Source organism: Aquarana catesbeiana, linkage group LG06 (assembly GCF_042186555.1).
Source record: "Aquarana catesbeiana isolate 2022-GZ linkage group LG06, ASM4218655v1, whole genome shotgun sequence".
Taxonomy (NCBI): domain Eukaryota; kingdom Metazoa; phylum Chordata; class Amphibia; order Anura; family Ranidae; genus Aquarana; species Aquarana catesbeiana.
Window position 1 is genome coordinate 336,013,439 of NC_133329.1, and position 18,703 is coordinate 336,032,141.

The 18,703-nt window shown below is 43.7% G+C and overlaps 1 protein-coding gene across 1 annotated transcript in view; it reads left to right on the forward strand.

The window, feature by feature from the left end:
- LOC141148076 (dynein axonemal heavy chain 11-like) overlaps positions 1-18,703 on the forward strand; it is a 1,034,097-nt gene that overhangs the window by 338,214 nt on the left and 677,180 nt on the right. The window contains exons 31-33 of the mRNA XM_073635228.1: positions 4,607-4,831; positions 4,933-5,024; positions 14,082-14,208. Coding sequence (XP_073491329.1) covers positions 4,607-4,831; positions 4,933-5,024; positions 14,082-14,208 — 444 coding nt within the window. The remainder of the gene's footprint in view (positions 1-4,606; positions 4,832-4,932; positions 5,025-14,081; positions 14,209-18,703) is intronic.

Consider the following 18,703-nt stretch of genomic DNA (forward strand, 5'->3'; position numbering starts at 1 on the left):
GGCACTGAGGCGGCACTGCTGCAAAAGTATGTGCATTTATTTTTTTTATGCAAAGTGTAAAAATACATACACTGACAGCAATTGGAATGTGATCTTTGTGTAGAATTTCTGACCAGTATGGATTTGGTGGTATACTGTGCAATTTGAAACTCCAATGGAAAGTCACAAAAATGACAATAAGTATATGTTGTAAGAAGGTGGGAGCGAGTTGCATGGGGTACCTTGTAACCTATAATCAACTTTGAAACAACTTGGAACATTATATAAAATTCCTGCCAAAACTTGAGTAGTTTCTTCATCATCTCTACCAAAGCAAAATAATAAACAGATTTTTCTATGTCTCAGGATGCATATTTGTGAGTATTGCAGCCAGCCTACGTTAAGGTCTGATAAAATGAAAAACAGCCTCAGCCACAGTAATTTGTAAATACACTTTCGAGCATTAGAGAAAGAAAAAAGTTTACTGCCTTAAAAAAAAAAAGAAAGAAAAAGAAATGACTAGGCCTTGAACATACTTAAAAATATTATTTTTTGGGGGGTGTTCACCCCCAGCTGTGTCGCTTGACAACATGCACAAAGTGCAGGACACTTATGGGAAAGTGCTTGCCTGTGGTGCCTTATTGCTTAAGTATGTCCAACTGCTTCTGCTCCTGTTTGGTATGAATAAAGAATCAGGAATCAGAGCAAAGTTGCTTTGGCTGATGGCTTGGAGCTGAATACAGCCATCAATCCCATTGTGAATAGCTACTTTGAACAAACGAGTGTGGTTTTTAAGCATTTAGCATTTTTCCCTTGTTTTGCAGTTTTCTTTTTTTAGCGCACAATTTTTCTCTTGAGCGCCACGCTTTTCATGGGGCCCGGGCCACAGTAAATGGAGGTCTGTGATCAGCAATTCAATACAAGCCTAATTTCAGTTTCGTTTACATCAGTAGGGAAGCTTCGTGTTGATTTTGACAAAGTCCAAACTTTTCTGGTTTTAAAAAGTTCAGTAGTTTTGTGCCGGAATGAGCTACCTTGATTTATTTTACTTCAGATTGCACATGGCAAATAGGTCCTGGTACATTGAAAAGTACAAATTGGCACAGTTACAAGAATTGTGTTTATGAGATATTCTAGGCATTAAAGAACCTGTGCTTCCAAAAATTATATTTCAGTTACAGGTGGAATATATCTCTCAGACACTGCTGTGATAACATCTCACAGTTCACATGGTCACAGGGGTTAAAAGGGCCTGGTGCGTACAGGCAAGTTTTGGGGAAAACATTGTTTTTGCATTCCCCTTTTGGGGAGCTGCTTAAAGCTGAATATTTTTGGGCTGCTATTAACATGTCAGAGACCTGAATGCTAGCAGCCCTGTTCACCAAGGTATAAGCCCATATGGTTGGTGCACAAGGATGGTACCAGTGGGATTGTTTGTGTTTCTTTAATGGCTTCCCATCAAGTGGAAGTATACGAACTTTCTGGACAAGAAGTTATTCTGGTTATAGCAGAATAATGACTGTAGCTCAGCCCTGGAGTCGACGATGACCATTTTTACAAGGATCAGAAAGCCCCCCCCCTCCTCACCAGAGCCTGTCACTGTTTCCAGGCTCTCCTGTTCCACTTGGTAGTTCAAGACCATAGCAGGTGGTAGGGCTGGCTGCCCGCAGAAAAGATGGAAGAACATTTATTCCTTCGTCTTCTCTGTCACAAATAAAGTTGTGTAAAATATAAATGTACCATTGTAGGTGGTAGGGCTGGTTGCCCACAGAAAAGATGGAAGAACATTCATTCCCTCATCTTCTCTGTCACAAATAAAGTTGTGTAAAAAATAAATGTAAATATAAAAAATGAAAAAAGTATCCCCCGAAGCTCATGCGCAAGTGAAAATTCACATATAGGTCCCAGTGGGCCCATGGTCCCAGGCTGCATTTTAAGAGGGGCGGCAGTGACAAGTTGTACCCTTACAGTCACCTGTGCTGGCTGTGTCCTGAGATCTGCCTGTGGGACTACTGTGAAAGGCTGCATCCAATGAGTGTGCAGCCCCTGCTGCCTGTGAGACACTGAGCCGATATTGCCACTTGCCAGAGCCGCTGAGTGTGTGAAACTGTTATGTAATGTAACTGAATGCAGAGAGAGACAGCTGTCAAAATTAAGCGTTGATGTTGGGGGAGGGCAGGACCCAGCAGCTATCAAACAGCCAATGGGATGGGGTCTGGGCGGGCCTCTACGTGTATGTGGCCCTGCCCCATTTCTTAAGCAGCCCAATCATTGGCTGGTGTTTGATAGCTGCTGGGTCCCGCCGACCCCAGGTCCCGCCCACCCCCGACATCATCGCTGAATTTTGACAGCTGGTCACTCTCTGCCTGTAGTTAGATTACATGACAGTGTCAAACACAGTTTCACTAAGCATTAATATCAGCTCAGTGTGAAACTCCCTCTCCTATGTCAGTTCCACCTGTCAGTACCAATCAGTGCCAACTGCCATTGCCAAACAGTACCAATTAGTCCCACCTGCCTGTGCCAATCGGTGCCAATCAGTAATCAGTGCAACCTGCCAGTGCCAATCAGTGCCACCTGTCAGAGCCACCCGCCAGTGCCAATCCGTACCACCTGCCAATGCCAATCAGTGCCACCTGCCAGTGTCAATCAGTGCCACCTGTCAGGGATGGGGTGATGAACTCAGCAGTCAGGCACATTGTCCATGGGGGGCCAGTCTGGTGGGGCATAACTGAAATCTGTTTATGTTTATTAATTTATTACATATTAAACATATTAATAATATGTTTATTAATGCCACCTGCCGATCTTTAGTAATAGGTAATCACCACACGACTATTTACAATAAACTACTGGAGGTAAAATAACAAAAAAGTGTCAGTAAAAGGCCTGCGGCTAAGCACTGTTATGTGTTCCCACACCACAAAAAAAAAAGTGCAGCGCTACCTTACTGATCAATAACTTAACAATAATAGTGGAAACCTCTAATGTATGGAAATCTCAATACAGTAGGCTTCAATATTACGACAATACCAGTCTCTGATACACAACTTTACATATAATACACATAAAACTGTAAAATAAGACATACTGTATAAAATGAAATTTAGCAGGGATGGTGGAAACCCCTCCTATAGATATTGGCTATAAAAAAAGTCTTCATCGGTTTAGGCCAATATGTATTCTGCTACATGTTTTTGGTTAAAAAAAAATCGCAATAAGCTTATATTGATTGGTTTGCATAAAAGTTATAGTGTCTACAAAATAGGGAATAGATTTATGGAATATTTAATCAGATTTTCTGATAAATGAAATTTTAGCTATGATATAAAATAATGAATGTGGGGGCCTTTTGGTGTTTGTGATTTTTTTTGGGGGGGGGGAGCAGCATTTCATTCTTGGGCCCAGGCAGCACAATGTCTTGGGTCAGCCCTGCCCGCACGTATTTGTAAACATAGGTTAGACCACACATGTGAGGTATCACCGCGAACATCAGAGTGAGAGCAATAATTCTAGTGCCAGAGCTCAGGTTTTACTTGAAAATAGCAACTTGTGAAGGCTTTTAAAGTAATACTTTTAGGTACCATAGTTTGTTGCCATTTCACAGGCATGAAAAATTTAAAATCTTCACATTCAAAAATAAATAGATTCCACATTGATCAGTGTCCAACACCATATAAATACAGGGAGACACAAATGGGGTTATAGATAAGCAATGCAAAAAGGGGGTAGAACAAATGTCACAGAAAACATGAGTGTGTGTGATAAGGTAAGTAGAGGCCGGTGGACTGAAAGAACAACTGGCAACTGTGGTTTAAAAAAGGGTTGTACAATATGCTAAGTACTGGAGGTCATAGCATTTTGAATTCTAATCAGTATAACTATATAATCATCCCTAATAACCAAAATCAAAGGGCTAATTCTGCAAGAGAATTACAGCAGACCGCAATAATACTAAGGGGTCCATTTTGAAAGCAGTGATGTGACCTAAATGTTGCTATAGTGCTTTTTTCTTTTTAAAAACTCAATAACAACATAGAGCTTTACATAAATGTGTTTCTCTTCACCTGCTTCAGGACTTTGAACTTAAGGGAAGCCCAATTTAATCTATTTTTATTATTTGGAAATGTTCTACATCCTTGCCAAAGAGCCAGTTTGCCTTTTGCATTCTATGATTAAGTAGCTCATTCAATTCTTATACCAATTTACCAAAATGTATACATGTCCCATGTTGTAGTGCTACTTTGCCAATGGCAATGACAGATCATCAGAAGGCTGTTCAAGTGCTTGCCCCGGGGTTTAAAACCCACATGCAATAATACAGTATACTATTATATAACAAGATGATGAAAGTTCAAGTCTATAGCCAGAAAAGAGGTTTGCTAAAGTGAAACCTAGCCCAAAGCACACTGGCACCAGAAATAGTGCCCAAGAACCAACAGACCTCAGACCAGGGTCCTGTTCTATTCTGTTTACATTGACACATATTGGGGCTCTCGCAATATGCCAGTGGCAGCATAATAGAATGATAATAGAGTGGGCCCTGAGTTGTAGAAACCTGCACTTCTTTATATCGATATGGGCATTGGGGAACAGATGATCCTCAGAGTTTCTTTTATCTCCCCAGGTGCAACTGCAGAACATTTTAATGAGCAAATTTGTGGAATTTTTCTCAGTGGAGGTAAGCAGGTGGCAGAAGAAACTTATGGTGGCTGATTTGGTTATTTCTGTCTGGCTGGAGGTTCAGAAAACCTGGGCACACTTGCAAAGTATATTTGCTAATTCGGAAGACATACGGAACCAACTTCCTGAGGATGCCAGAAGGTTTGATGGAATTGATTTAGACTTCAAGGTACTTCTGTACTTGTACTTGTGTGTGACTGTATTTTTGTGTACCTATTGCACCATATGTACATATATATGTTTTATGTATCTTTTTTTTTTTTGTCTTAGACTCTAATGGGGAATATCATCAAAACAAACATAGTAGTTGAAGTTACAAATGAGCCAGGATTGCTGGAAAAGCTAGAGACTCTTCAGCAAAGGTTTTCATTTTTCAACTTATTTCATAGACAAAAGAATTACAGTTTTTGTCTTTTTTTCATGTAAGAACCATATTCTGGAATTTGTTGGTATGCATTGCTTGCAATGATTGCATGTTAAATGGGAATCTCAATACATTAGATCAGAAAAAAATGCTTCAAGTCTATAATGCATAAATCTGGGGGCATGCACTGTATGAATTCTGTCACACAGCAAGGATATGCTAAACAGAAGCACAATCACAGATTACGAGGGCTATTCTGTGCAACTATGTAGCTTTATTTAAACTTTTCCCCTTCAGATGCTCTAATACCATGTTTCTCAACCCCTGTCCTTAAGTACCCCCAACAGGTCATGTTTTCAGGCTTACCATTCTTTTGAACAGGTGATTTGATCAGTTTCACTGCCTTAGTAATTACCACAGCCGTTTCATCTGAGGGGAAGCCTGAAAACATGACCTGTTGGGGGTACTTGAGAACTGGAGTTGAGAAACATTGTTCTAACATACCACTGTGACAGAATAAACCCCGACCCTGACCACTTCTTTATTGTGCTATTGTTTGGAGTAAAAATCTGCTGTATGATTGCTCAGTCCATGTCCCATATATATTGATCAATATACCTTAGGATACTTTATGATTTTTGTTTAGTATTCTATCAATGCCACCGATTTTAAGACCCATGATACTGCTAATTTGCTGGCTTTTGTATTTGTTTGCTTTATGCAATGTCATTATAAATAAAAAATTAAAAGAATAAAATCTGCTGTATACTGATAAAAATCTTTCTCGTCTTGATAAAAATCTATCAATCATCTCCAATGCTAATGCTATCACAGACCTGGGCAAAACTGTCTCTGTTGACTGCCATAGATTGTAGCTACTGGGGTTATGAAAAAAAAAAAATAAAAGTGACATATAAAGTGAGAGGCAGCCTGCGTTGCAATTAATTTTGTCATTTGCTTACTGTATGCCCCCTTTGTCATTTGTGCCTATGCCTATAACATCAGTTTAGATTTGTGTCTTGTGAACAACTTTCTCCCCTTCAGCATGCCATTGCTTAAGAAGCAAGACAGCCAGCAGTCAGGATGAGTGGTGTGACATTTTTCACTGTGGAGGAAATTCTCACTTTCACTCGCCAATCTTCTTAAAGCAAAAGTAAATGCTCCTGTATGACAGTCTAAACATGTCCCAAATCCAGTTACTGGATGCACAAGCCTTCTTAAAGTACACAAAAAACCTCCCTATTTTCCCTCACTGTGCCAAATCCGCCTTCATTTATGTTTCATACACTCCCCCTCCCAGACACTGCAGATCACAGTGGGAGGGGTTAAGCAACAGGGGTTGTTAAACTAGAAAGCAGTGGGCAGGACTAGCTGTGGCTAGGTGCTGTTTGATAAGCAACAAGCTTTTGAATCAGCATCTGCAAAGCTGAAATCCACTCCCCTGCCATGTTTTGACCCAACTGTAATGCAAGCAGGCGCAGACTACATTAAAGTGGCAACTCTGCTCTGAGATCAGGAGCAATGCAACATTATTGCCACACCAACACAGAAATTTGTGTTAGGTGGATCTCACCAGCAGACTCAATAGGTACTGTATTTGTGGGCTTTGCAATGGGGCTCACCATACATGTTGCATTCTGGCTATACAATCTCTGTGCAATCAACTTTAGATTTATCAAAACTATGTAATATGTCGACCTACCTATACTATCCAATCAATTTTTATCCCATGGGGCAGGCCATTGTACTACATACTGGTTGGTAGATCAGACTGTAACATGCGTGGTGGGCTGAACTCAACTTTCTTTTCACTAGAAGTGAATGGAATGATCACTCCCAGCATAGATCATACCTCTATACCATGTTGCTTTGTTGTCTGCAGATTCCCTGATTTTATGGGTTTAGTTGTGGGCTTTGTATCATGTGACACTCTGTATATCTGTGTTGCTATGGCCATTTGTATAGTGACTTTATTGCAATAATATAGTTAGGTTTAGTAACAGCATATGTTTACAGAGGCCATATCCCCTCCATTGATATGTAAATAACTGAGCCAGGATGTTCTTTGCAGGAAGTTGGTGTATGCAGGAAATGGGTGGGAAGGGCTTGGGGAGAGGTGGAAGAAGAAACATGTGTTTGGGACAGAGTGGTGTTTTGGAGGACAAAGAGGAAGACGGATGCAAGGAGCTCGATAACTTTGGAGACGCTTTTGTGAGTTGGACTCTGAGCAAGGAACTATGAAGGACACCTTGATCCCCTAAGTTGAGTAACTGTTTAGTTTACTTAATGTGTACATATTGTACATGCTTATATTTGTAGGCATATTTTGTAAGCTAGAAGTTGTGTTGTATTGTGCATCCTACAGTTTGTATGTGCAGATTTTTCCCTGTTTAGTAAAGCATTGATATACTTCAGAAGTCTAAGCTTCCTTGGTTTTACCACAAGAACTTAATAGATAGATGGAAAGCATTACAATATCCTGCTGATAGACACTGTCGCTGCCACAGCCTTTCAGACTGTGCAAATGATGTAACTTCCTCCACAGCTCTGATGGTGGGTGGGATGCAATACATCTTAATTAGCATTCAATCCACCCAGTCACACCTACAGCACAAGTTCAAACATAAGTCCCACCTCACAACATTATTCAAGAAGGAAATACCTTCATACACAGCCTGTTCTGAAAGCTAGCTATGCTGCTAGGCAGGATTGAATGGCTCATAATTATAATTCAGTCCTGCCCAGTTAAATTTGCAGACCATTGTTAACAGGGAGAGTCCCGCCCTTCAGATCCAGCCCTCCCAGAGTCCTGCTCTCTGTGAAGTGATTCAGTTACAGTACATATGAAGGAAACCCCTTCATAATAACTTCACATAGCCCTTCCTCTGTAGCCTTGCAGTAAGCTATTATTCTTTGGAATGTTGCAAGACAGGAATGACACAGGAGAACATATGACACATTTACACCTTTCACCACCCACATGAAGGCCCAGAAACGCCCACAGTAACCCTAGGACCCACCCACATTAACTCCCAGGACTGGTACAAGTGACTTCCATAGCCCATCCTGAAACTACAGAGGCTCAAAAGGATCATGGGACATGTAGTATCAGAACAGAAAAAAAAAAGGAAACAGGAAGTCAGAGAACTTTGAAACTCAGCCAGGAGAAGGAGTGACATCACAGATATTAAAAACCTGCTATATACTCCTAAAGCTAGGTTCACACATGTCCAGCTTCGGTTTGCAGCCTGGAGTTTGGTGCAGTTTTGTTTACCGGTTCAGGTGCTATTCAGGTGCAAAATTTTACTTGAATTCGCTTTTCAGAAATGGACCGAGGCTGCCACGGACATGTGTGAACCAGGTCCACTGAAATCCAGTCTGATTCACATGTTATGCGAATTGGATGCAGTTAAAAATGCATCACATTTGCATATATGTGAACTGAGCCTAAAGGAGGTATGTTACACACAAACTGACAGTATGGCTGGGATTCACTTACATATACAATGCATCTGTTGTTTTGGGGAGGAAAAGCTGGAGTTCTTCTTTAAGCGAAAACTGTAAGTGCTGCCTCATCTCATATTTTTTAATGGGCGGCCAAAGCTCTACTTTGAGTGACATTTTTATTTTAAAAAACTTTGTTTTGGCAGGTTAGGGTATTTTTTTTATTTTTTTTTTGTATTTGTCCTTTTTTCTTTTTTTGTGTATTTTATTGATAATTGTGTAGTGTAGTGATTTTTTTTTTAAACTGATGAGGCTATTGAGGCTCTGTTTTTTGGCACACAAACAGGTCCATGATAGCTGAAAAGAAGTCCTGTTACCCGGATTAGAAATTTAAGGTCCATTGCATCCTTAAAAAACACCTTACTTTCATCTTTCTCATGCTTTTATTTTTTTTCTTTTGTAATTCCTTTATTTCTTTCCAAAGTGTTACAGCTTAATAGTCAAAAACGGATGACAGTGTATATAAAAATAACAGAACCGTATAAGAGAAAGGTTTAGATGTTATATCAGCAGTGACAACTAACGATTCCCTCGGTTATGCACTCTGTAGAATACATGTATGGGTGAGACTGTACAACAGAGCTGTCCGTGTGCTAAACCGGGGAGGCTACCAGATTGTCATCTTAATAACCCACTTAGGCTAGTATAGCTATCAAGGCCATACAGTGAGAAACACATTCACAACTGTCTGGGAGGGTTGCCTCCCGAATACCAGCTGAGCCCAGTCATGGGACACAACAGACGGGTGATGCAAAACAGGATATTTATATTATCTGACTAAACTAGCCCATGACTGGGAGCAATTTGGGGAAGGGGCGACTAGAGGAGAGAGGAAAAGGAGGGGAAGGATTCCCCAAATGAGGGGAGGGGGAAAAGGGGGGTAGGTAAGAAGGTAGCGGGGTAGGAAGGCGCAAAAAGGGGGGGGGGAGATGGAGTCGGTGACGGTGCCCCCCGACTAGGAAGTATCCCAAGCCCCAGGGATCATTCAGACTCTGCAACCTCTCGGAGGTATGCTTCAGAGTGGATGTAATGTTGCCAAGGTTGCCATGTCTCCCGGAAAGCCTCCTCCCTACCATATAAGGTGGCAGTGAGATCCTCTATGTTTCGTAGTTCATTCACCTTGGCAAACCACTGGGATTTCGTTGGTGGAGTCTCCGATCTCCAACACAAGGGGATGCACGCCTTGGCAGCGTTCAATAACTGGATGGTAAGGGAGGCTTTGTATTTCTTGATGGGTCGTTTAGAGAGGTGCAGCAAACAAGCCCTGGGATCCCCCCCCAGAGTGACATCAGTCAGGTGCTTGATCGTTCGTGCCACCTCCAACCAATAGGGTTTGATTTTGGGGCAGTCCCAAAAGATATGGAGCATTGTTCCCTCTCCCACACCACAACGCCAGCAAAGACTGGGGACTTGCGGAAAGAAACGGTGCAGAGTAGTTGGCACTTTATACCATCGGGTCATAATTTTATAGCATGTCTCTTGGACTCTGGTGGCCAAGGATGACCTCTGGGCAAAGTGTAGAATCTTCTCCCTCTGTGAGTCATTGAATCGAACTCCTAAATCCTCTTCCCACTTAGAAAGGAAGGGGGGAATAAACCCTTCTGCTGGCGAATTCAGGGAGGAGTAGATTAGAGACAGACAGTGGCGGATCGGTTCTCTGCGGTGGCAGATTTGTTCCAGTTCCGTGAGCTGGCGTGATATGCCCGGGGTCCATGTGCACTGGCGTAAAAAGTTACGCAGTCAGAGACCGCTCCAAAAATCCAGAGGGGGGTCTGTAGCCGACATCCCCGCTTCTGCTGTGAGTTGGCCGTTCGGGCCTAGAAAGTCGTGGAGGTGGGTGAAGCTGCCTCCTCCCCGCGCCGCCAAACACCTAAAAATAGGACCCTGACGACTGGGTGGAAAGTCTGGGTTACCCAAGATTGGCACCATAGGTGAAGGCATTGGAGATACCAAGGAGTGTCGGAAGGCATCTCTGGCCACCTGTATTGTGCTTCCTAGTGTGGGATGGTCGGTGATGTCCCTCGGCAGAGAGGTGGCGATCCACAGCCAACTCTTGGCCATGCCGTCAGAGTCCTCCAACTCCATTGCCACCCACTGTTTAGCCCCTGCGTGGCAATGCCAGTCGACCACTCTAGTGAGATGTGCCACCCTGTAGTAGGCTTTCATGTCTGGGAGACCGACTCCGCCCCTCTGCTTTGCCATGTGGAGGAGTTGCAGTCTGATACATGGTTTTCGATGCGACCAGACAAATTCGCAAAACATCGATTCGCTTAAAGAATGGAGGAGGGAGGCGGATGGGAAGGGCTTGTAGCGGGTAAAGCACCCTAGGCAAGGCGGTCATCTTAATGGCATTGCATCTTCCAAACCATGTTAAAGTAAGGGAATGCCAGTGAAGAAGATCCGTTTTGAGCCGGTGGTGGTGCCCCTCGGCTGGGTGGGGTTTTTGACCAGGGACCATTGCTCTCTTCATTTTGCTAACAGTGGTTGCCATCGCGTTAGACGGCACTATGGGTCTCCTGAAGGTCACCTCCCTCAATGTACGTGGCCTTAACGTCCCAGAAAAGTGCTCACAGCTTCTAGCTGAATTGCGCAAAGGCAGAACTCAAATTGCCTTTTACAGGAAACGCACTTTCATGGTGAACGTATTCCTAAATTGACTAACGGGGCATTCCCGCCGTCATCGAGCCGCAGGCGGACATCTACAGGATGGTGGCGGAAAGCCTTATGTTCTGTCTCCAAGGAAGTAATGCGGGCATCAGTGGTTGCATTAGAGGATTCTATCACTGTTACCCTCTCCTCCACTGTGTCGACTTGCTGCTTCAGATAGTGCAGTTCCCTTGTGAGAGCGTTCACTATTGAGGCTGCCATGGCATTTAAGTCCTGCTTAGTGGGCAGACCCGAGACCATGTCCCTTAGGGAACCTTCTATGTTGTCACTCGTTCCCCCTACACTCTCAGTGTCCAGCTGTGTGTCTGTGCATGGGATGGCAGGGGACTGTATTGGGGAGTGCGCCCTGTGAATGAGAGGGGGAAATTTCTCCTCCACTACTGTGGCCCCCGCCTGTGTGCCCCTCTTACTTGATGCTGCGACGGTGTTCGCCGGGGGAACTCATGGCGGTGCCATCTTACTCCGTGCTGCCGGTGAGGAGACGGGGAGCTGGCGCATAAAATAATGAGTGATTTCGGGTCCCCTCCGTTCCTCGGTGGCCTGCGGGTGTTTGCGGTCTCCTGGCATGTGAAGCTGGCTCTTCTGGAGAGCTCTACGGGTGGCTCTCAGCCCATTTCTGTGCAGAGCTCCTGTCGGTGCGTCCTCACACTGCCATAGCTAAGCCACGCCCCCCTTTCTCATGCTTTTAATATATTTCACATACATTTTGGCACAATGAAAACTTAATTTTGCTCATTCCTGGCAAGCAGCAGAAAAAAAGATTATAAACCTGATTTACTAAAGGATTAGAACCTGTTCAGGTCACTGAGCTTAGTAAATAAGGTGAAGATGTGTTAACGCCAATTAGCTAATCATGTGCTAACAAAAATCCATTTTTTTATAATTGCCCTTGCACATGATTGGGTAAAGGATACACAGGTTCACCTATTCATTAACATTCACTTTGCTTGGTGAACATCCTCTTCAACAGAGAGAAGCAGCAATACACAAAAAGCAATCCTTATCCTTTATAATATTAAATGTATCTTTAGACTGAACCGTAGTCTTTAGTTCTAGTTATGCCATTCACTCCTCATTCACATCCGTGCATATTCACATCTATGAACTGGTTGTGAAAATCAGTATATGACTAATATATTGACTTGTAAAACAAATACTGTATATTTATTTGCCCTCTCTCAAGGCTTTTTTTTAATAGCATTTATTATTTATCTAAAAGATGTAATTCTCAAATGTTTCAAAAATTTAGTTTTCTTCTTATGTATTTCTATGTTTGCAATTATTTTCTTCTTTTCATATTAGTAGTTGTATTTGAAATATGTGTAATAACAATGTGTTGATACACCGCCACATAAGAATCGTCAGCTGTATTTCTGTTTAATACATTTTATTGAAAGTATACATTAGAGTTGTTTGATTTAAGTTGAAGCCCACCAAAATCATGAATAATACCCTCATTTTAAGTGCATATGAGGATGAATATATGTATAAAAAGGTAACTGTTTAATTAAATGACAACAAATGATTGCAATTTATCTTGCAACAAATGAGACTCGTGTAACCAATTTCTGCCCAGCGCTGAGATTTATGGGTCATTACCTGTTTGGTCTGATATTAAAGGCAAATTAGTTAAGGTTTTCATCTGCTTTGAGGATGCAAATTAATATCCAGCGAAGTTCAGGTCACTTTCCTTCAATATAGAAGATATTTGGTGTATATTTAAAGCCTTCCACTGGCTTATGTGTTTTTAAAAAAATATGTAATTTTGTTTTGCTTTCTGTAAAGAATCCCACCAATGTGTTAAGATTTGTAAACGCTTTTATTATATCTCTGTGTGCATGTTGCATAACAATATTTTTTTGTTTGTTCAAACTTGCTGTGCTTTGTCAGTATCAGTGCAGTGCGGTTACTATGTTTGCAGCTGTTCTAATCTCAGTGCACTTCTACAGATGATGCTCTGACAATGTAAAAAAACATACTTGGCTGATACGATCATTTTTGTTGTTGTTCAGAAAACAGGCTGACTGCACTGTTTGATATACAGGTGACCACCAGAGGGAGACCCTGCAGATTAGTATAATCTTACATATGGTCATAAAAACATGGTACATCAAGCCATTACTAGAAAAAAAAATCACACAATTATTATGTTTAAATAAATGTTACAGAAGTCACTGAAACGAGTACTTAATAGAAATGCATTAAGCTTTGGATTTAGGATAAGCTTTTGTGATATTCACATTCAAATCTAATGCTACATTTCAGGTAGCTGATCTTATAAAAAGTAAAAAAAAAACAAAGTGTAGCGCTAAATATAACAATATGACAGCAATAAACTGAAATAATAAATATGTGAAAACATATAAACGTGTTAAAAACATGCAAAGTACAAGTCCAATATTCATATGTGTGAACAGGATAAATCGGTGAATGTGAGATTCAAATCAAAATACATAAAATAAATGAACTTCTAAAGAAATGTGTCCATCTAATATGTGGCTTATGAGTCCTCGATAGAATTGATGATGGTGCAAACAATATAAGTCTGGCTATGAGACTTGTTGAAACAGGAAGATCTTCTGTTGAAAGGATGTGGATGGGTAATCTTACCGGATAGGATGGACCCACTTACAGGCGGTGGTGGGTCAGTCAGCCACCCCTAGTGGCTACAGGGCGAAGCGACGTTACATAACGTCGTTTCGCACAGCCGTGCCATTCTGCTGCAGTACAACTGCGGCGGCTGGTGGGCAAGTGGTAAAGGTGAAAAAACACGAGTGTTTACAACCCCTTTAAAGTTTTGGACAAGGGCTGTGAAAGCTCCCCATTGTTGTTCCAATGTTTGTTTATAGTCCTCTATATTAGTTTGTTTTTATTTTTGTTACAGGCTCACACTTTGTGAAAAGTCATTGGCTGACTACTTGGAATCAAAACGTTTGACATTCCCCAGATTTTATTTTGTTTCTTCATCTGATTTATTGGAAATCATTTCCAAAGGAACTCAGCCTAAACAAGTAAGTGAGAAGCATGTGATGGGATACATCTTGTGAAAATATTTGTCTCTGGAAGACTATATTATCATTCTTTTTTGTGTGTGTTTTGGTGTGTATCCATTTTGCATTTTTTTCTTGATATATCAAGCATAGCTGATAGGATCACCACATACAGGCAAATATCTGACATAGAACAATGGCCATTAAGGTGACCACCTGTACTCAGGGCCAGATTAAGAGCATCATGGGCAGGGTGCTGAGGATTTTGGGGGGGTCTTAAGGGCCATGTGTTAGCATGCGCTCTGAGGTGGAGGTGTACAGTGACACAGGGCTAGTACAACACTATGGGAGCAGAATACCAGGCTTCCGTTAGGACTGCCCACCCAGCGCCTGTTATTAATCCCGCCATCTGGTGGCGTTGTGTGCAGAATTCAGGGACGGTCAGGCCAGGGGAGATCTTTCCCCATCAGTCTATTGCTTTCCGTGCGTGGCCTGTTCTTTTTGGACGGCTGAGCCCAGGGCTTTTCTTCTCAGAGAATAGGTGGAGGAACTTCCCGCCCCCCCCCCTTTCCTACGAAGGAGCATGCCACGTCATGGCCAAATTGCACAGTGGGAGGGTCTTAAAGGGGCATTGTTAAATAAAACCAGGAGTGCATAACACACAGAGTGCTGGGTACAGGACTGCATATTACACAGAGCTGCATAATACACAGAGCGCTGGTCACAGGAATTCATAATACACAGAGTGTTGGGCACAGAAATAAATAATACACCGAGCGCCGGGCACAGGAATACAAAAATCCACAGAGTGCTGGGCACAGGCCTGCATAATCCACAGAGCGCTTGGCACAGGACTAGTTAATACACAGAGTGCTGGGCCCAGGACTACATAATACACAGAGTGCTGGGTTCAGGACTGCATAATACACAGAGCGCTGGGTTCAGGACTGCATAATACACAAAGCACAGGGCACAGGACTACATAATACACATAGCGCTGGGCACAGGACTGCATAAAACACAGTGTGCTGGGCACAGGACTACACAATACACAGGGTGCTGGGCACAGGACTGCATAATACACAGAGCGCTGGACACAGGACTACATAATACACAGAGTGCTGGTCACAGGAATACATAATACACAGATCGCTGGGCACAGGAATAAATAATACACAGAGCGCTGGGCACAGGCCTGCATAATCCACAGAGCGCTGGGCACAGGCCTGCATAATCCACAGAGCGCTGGGCACAGGACTGCATGATACACAGCGTGCTGGACACAGGAATACATAATACACAGAGCGCTGGACACAGGAATAAATAATACACAGAGGGCTGGGCACAGGCCTGCATAATCCACAGAGCGCTGGGCACAGGACTGCATAATACACAGAGCAATGGACACAGGAATATATAATACACAGAGCGCTGGGCACCAGACTACATAATACACAGAGCGCTGGTCACAGCAATACATAATACACAGAGCGCTGGGCACAGGACTACATAATACACAGAGCGCTGATCACAGGAATATATAATACACAGAGCGCTGGGCACAGGAATAAATAATACACAGAGCGCTGGGCACAGGAATACATAATACACAGAGCGCTGGGCACAGGCCTGCATAATCCACAGAGCACTGGGCACGGGACTGCATAATACACAGAGCGCTGGGCACAGGAATACATACAAAGCAGCATGCCACCTCATAGGGTGGGTGTGGCCAAATTGCACAGTGGGAGGGTCTTAAAGGGGCATTGTTAAATAAAACCAGGAGTGCATAACACAAAGAGTGCTGGGTACAGGACTGCATAATACACAGAGCTGCATAATACACGGAACGCTGGGCACAGGACTGCATAATACACAGAGCGCTGGGCACAGGACTACATAATACACAGAGCAGGGGGGCACAGGAATACATAATACACAGAGTGCTGGGTTCAGGAATATATAATATACAGAGCGCTGGGAACAGGAATACATAATACACAGAGCGCTGGGCATAGGAATACATAATACACAGAGTGCAGGGTTCAGAGGTTTGCTATGCACAGAGCAGACTTCTGCCCCCACACCCAAAGCTTACTCTGCACCCTTATCTGACAGATCTCTGCAGCCACCTCTTAGCCCTTCCCCCACAACAGCTAAACTTTCCATCTCTCCATGCAGCTGCTTAAGCTTTGACTCCTGCTCCCCAACTGCCTCTCACACCTGTGCTCAAACAACTCCCCCATCTGCTCATCTCAGAAGCCGCCGTTCTCAGCATCCCACAAAGTCCATTTGTGGCTCTGCCTCTCCTCCACTGGGCAGCAGCAGTGAGATTGTCCAGCAGGGAGCGTTGGCAGTCGAGTACCAGGCTTTTTTTCAGCCAGCAAGCCCTCTCTGAAGCCCATAGCACATCCGTGCATCTGCAGTGTTCGCCCTACGTGCTATGCAGGGATGTTCTGAGGGAGCCGTCGGGAGAATTGTGCTGTCACTTGTAGCACAGAAACCGAGCTTCAGTCTTTACAAGTGACAGTAAAGAGTGGTGACAGGGAATCTGGCCAGCCTGGGCCTATATTAAGGTAGGGGCCTGGTGCTGCAGCTCCAATAGCCTCTATGTTAATCAGGCCCTGCCTGTACTTAAACCCACTAGGACCTGCAATAATATAAAAGAAATGTATAGTGGGTGGCTTTATGCATATTTTCTTTTCTTTATTGTACATCACGGGACACAGAGCAGCCATAGTAATTACTATGTGGGTTATACGCCACCTATAGGTGAAAGGACATTGGCACACCCAAAAGACAGGAAGTCCCACTCTATATAACCCCTCCCATACAGGAAGTACCTCAGTTTTTTCGCTAGTGTCTCAAGGTGATGTTCATGGTGGATTGAAGTACTGTAATAAGGACAGCCCCATTGGAGAAATCCTTGGCAGGATCAAGGGGCTATGTAGTCAGATCCATTCAAGGAGGCAAAAGAAAGGCCAAGATGGATGGTACCCGAACCTTCGAGGAAGAAGAAGCAAGGATTTTGCCTCTAATGCTCCTCTTTGGAGGGCTGGACCCTTGTATCCAGGCCCTTGGATACATGACTAAACCAAAGGTTGTCCTGGCAGGGTGCTGTACAAGTCCAAGGGTGTGGACCCCAGTATGCAATGGGGACCCGGTCCTTGAAGGTCCGTTTTAGACCTGGCCCGCCGTTATGGGTGAAGGTTGGGTCTGGCTGTGTATTCCAGCAGTATCCTGCGTCAGGAATGGTAAGTTTAAAAAAAAAACAAAAAAAAGAGAAGAAAGAACCTGGGAAAGGAATGCATATGGTTCACTTTAAGGGATTTCTTCTGAGTAGCGAATGCCTTGCATGTTTTTTCACCACTAGAGGGTGTATTGTAACATACCTGTTGTTTACTTGTCATGCTTTCCAGCCCCCCTTCGTTTTTCTGTGTCTGGCAGCGCTCCTTTGGAGACAGCATTGCCGCTCATCCTGGTCTGCCAGTTGTCCGCCGAAAGGCCCTGGGACCACCCGCCTCCTGAGCGGGGCGGCTGGCATCCCCCCATGGTAACGCAGCCCCTCTCTCCCCTGAGCTATCCTGATAATAGGACCGCCTCGTCTACAAGTGCGAGAGTCAGCTCTGGTTAAAAGGCCACCGTAGGATGCAGGGGGCGTGGCTTAGGCACGGCCGGTGTGCACGTGGAGGGCGAGCATGCACGTAGCACACGGCACAGGCTCAGTGGCTATAAAGTTTGTGACTCTGTGAAGAGTCCGGTGGCTGACAGAGGGACACAGAGCATACTGGGGCATGTAAGCACTGTATAGGTGTGGATACAGGCATTTAAAGGCACCCCTACTGGGCATTAGGCTGAGCATTGATAGCGGCATTTTTTTGCTGGACTACAGCTCAGCAGTGGATGCATATTGTGAGTACCTCTGCATTTTGTGCTTAGGACTATGTCTTCCCGAAGGAAAGGTGGGGGAAATACAGCAGGGAGTAGGGCAAGGGCGCTGCTGTCAGGTTCTGAGTATCCTAGTCATGCTTCCACAGTACTATCCTACCCTGAAAGATCAGAGGCAACTGGCCAGTCTGAGCCATTGAGGCTGTCAGGCATAGTGGCTACATCCAACATTTCAGCCTCTGCATACGTCACCAAGGACAATTTGTGGCGTGTGTGCAGAAAAGGCTTCTTTCGCATCACTCTCCCATACAGCTTCTCCCTGTGCAAAGTGCGCTGAATTGTTGAAGGATGCACAGTGACACCATCTGAAGCAAGTTGATGTTGTAGGTCTTTGGAGGTGGTCCATGGGCTGTTTTTGACTGTTCTCACTATCCTTCGCCTTTGCCTCTCCAATATTTTATGTGGCCTGCCACTTCTGGCCTTAACAAGAACTGTGCCTGTGGTCTTCCATTTCCTCACTATGTTCCTCACAGTGGACACTGACAGCTTATATCTCTGCGATAACTTTTTGTAGCCTTCCCCTAAACCATAATGTAGAACAATCTTTGTTTTCAGGTCATTTGAGAGT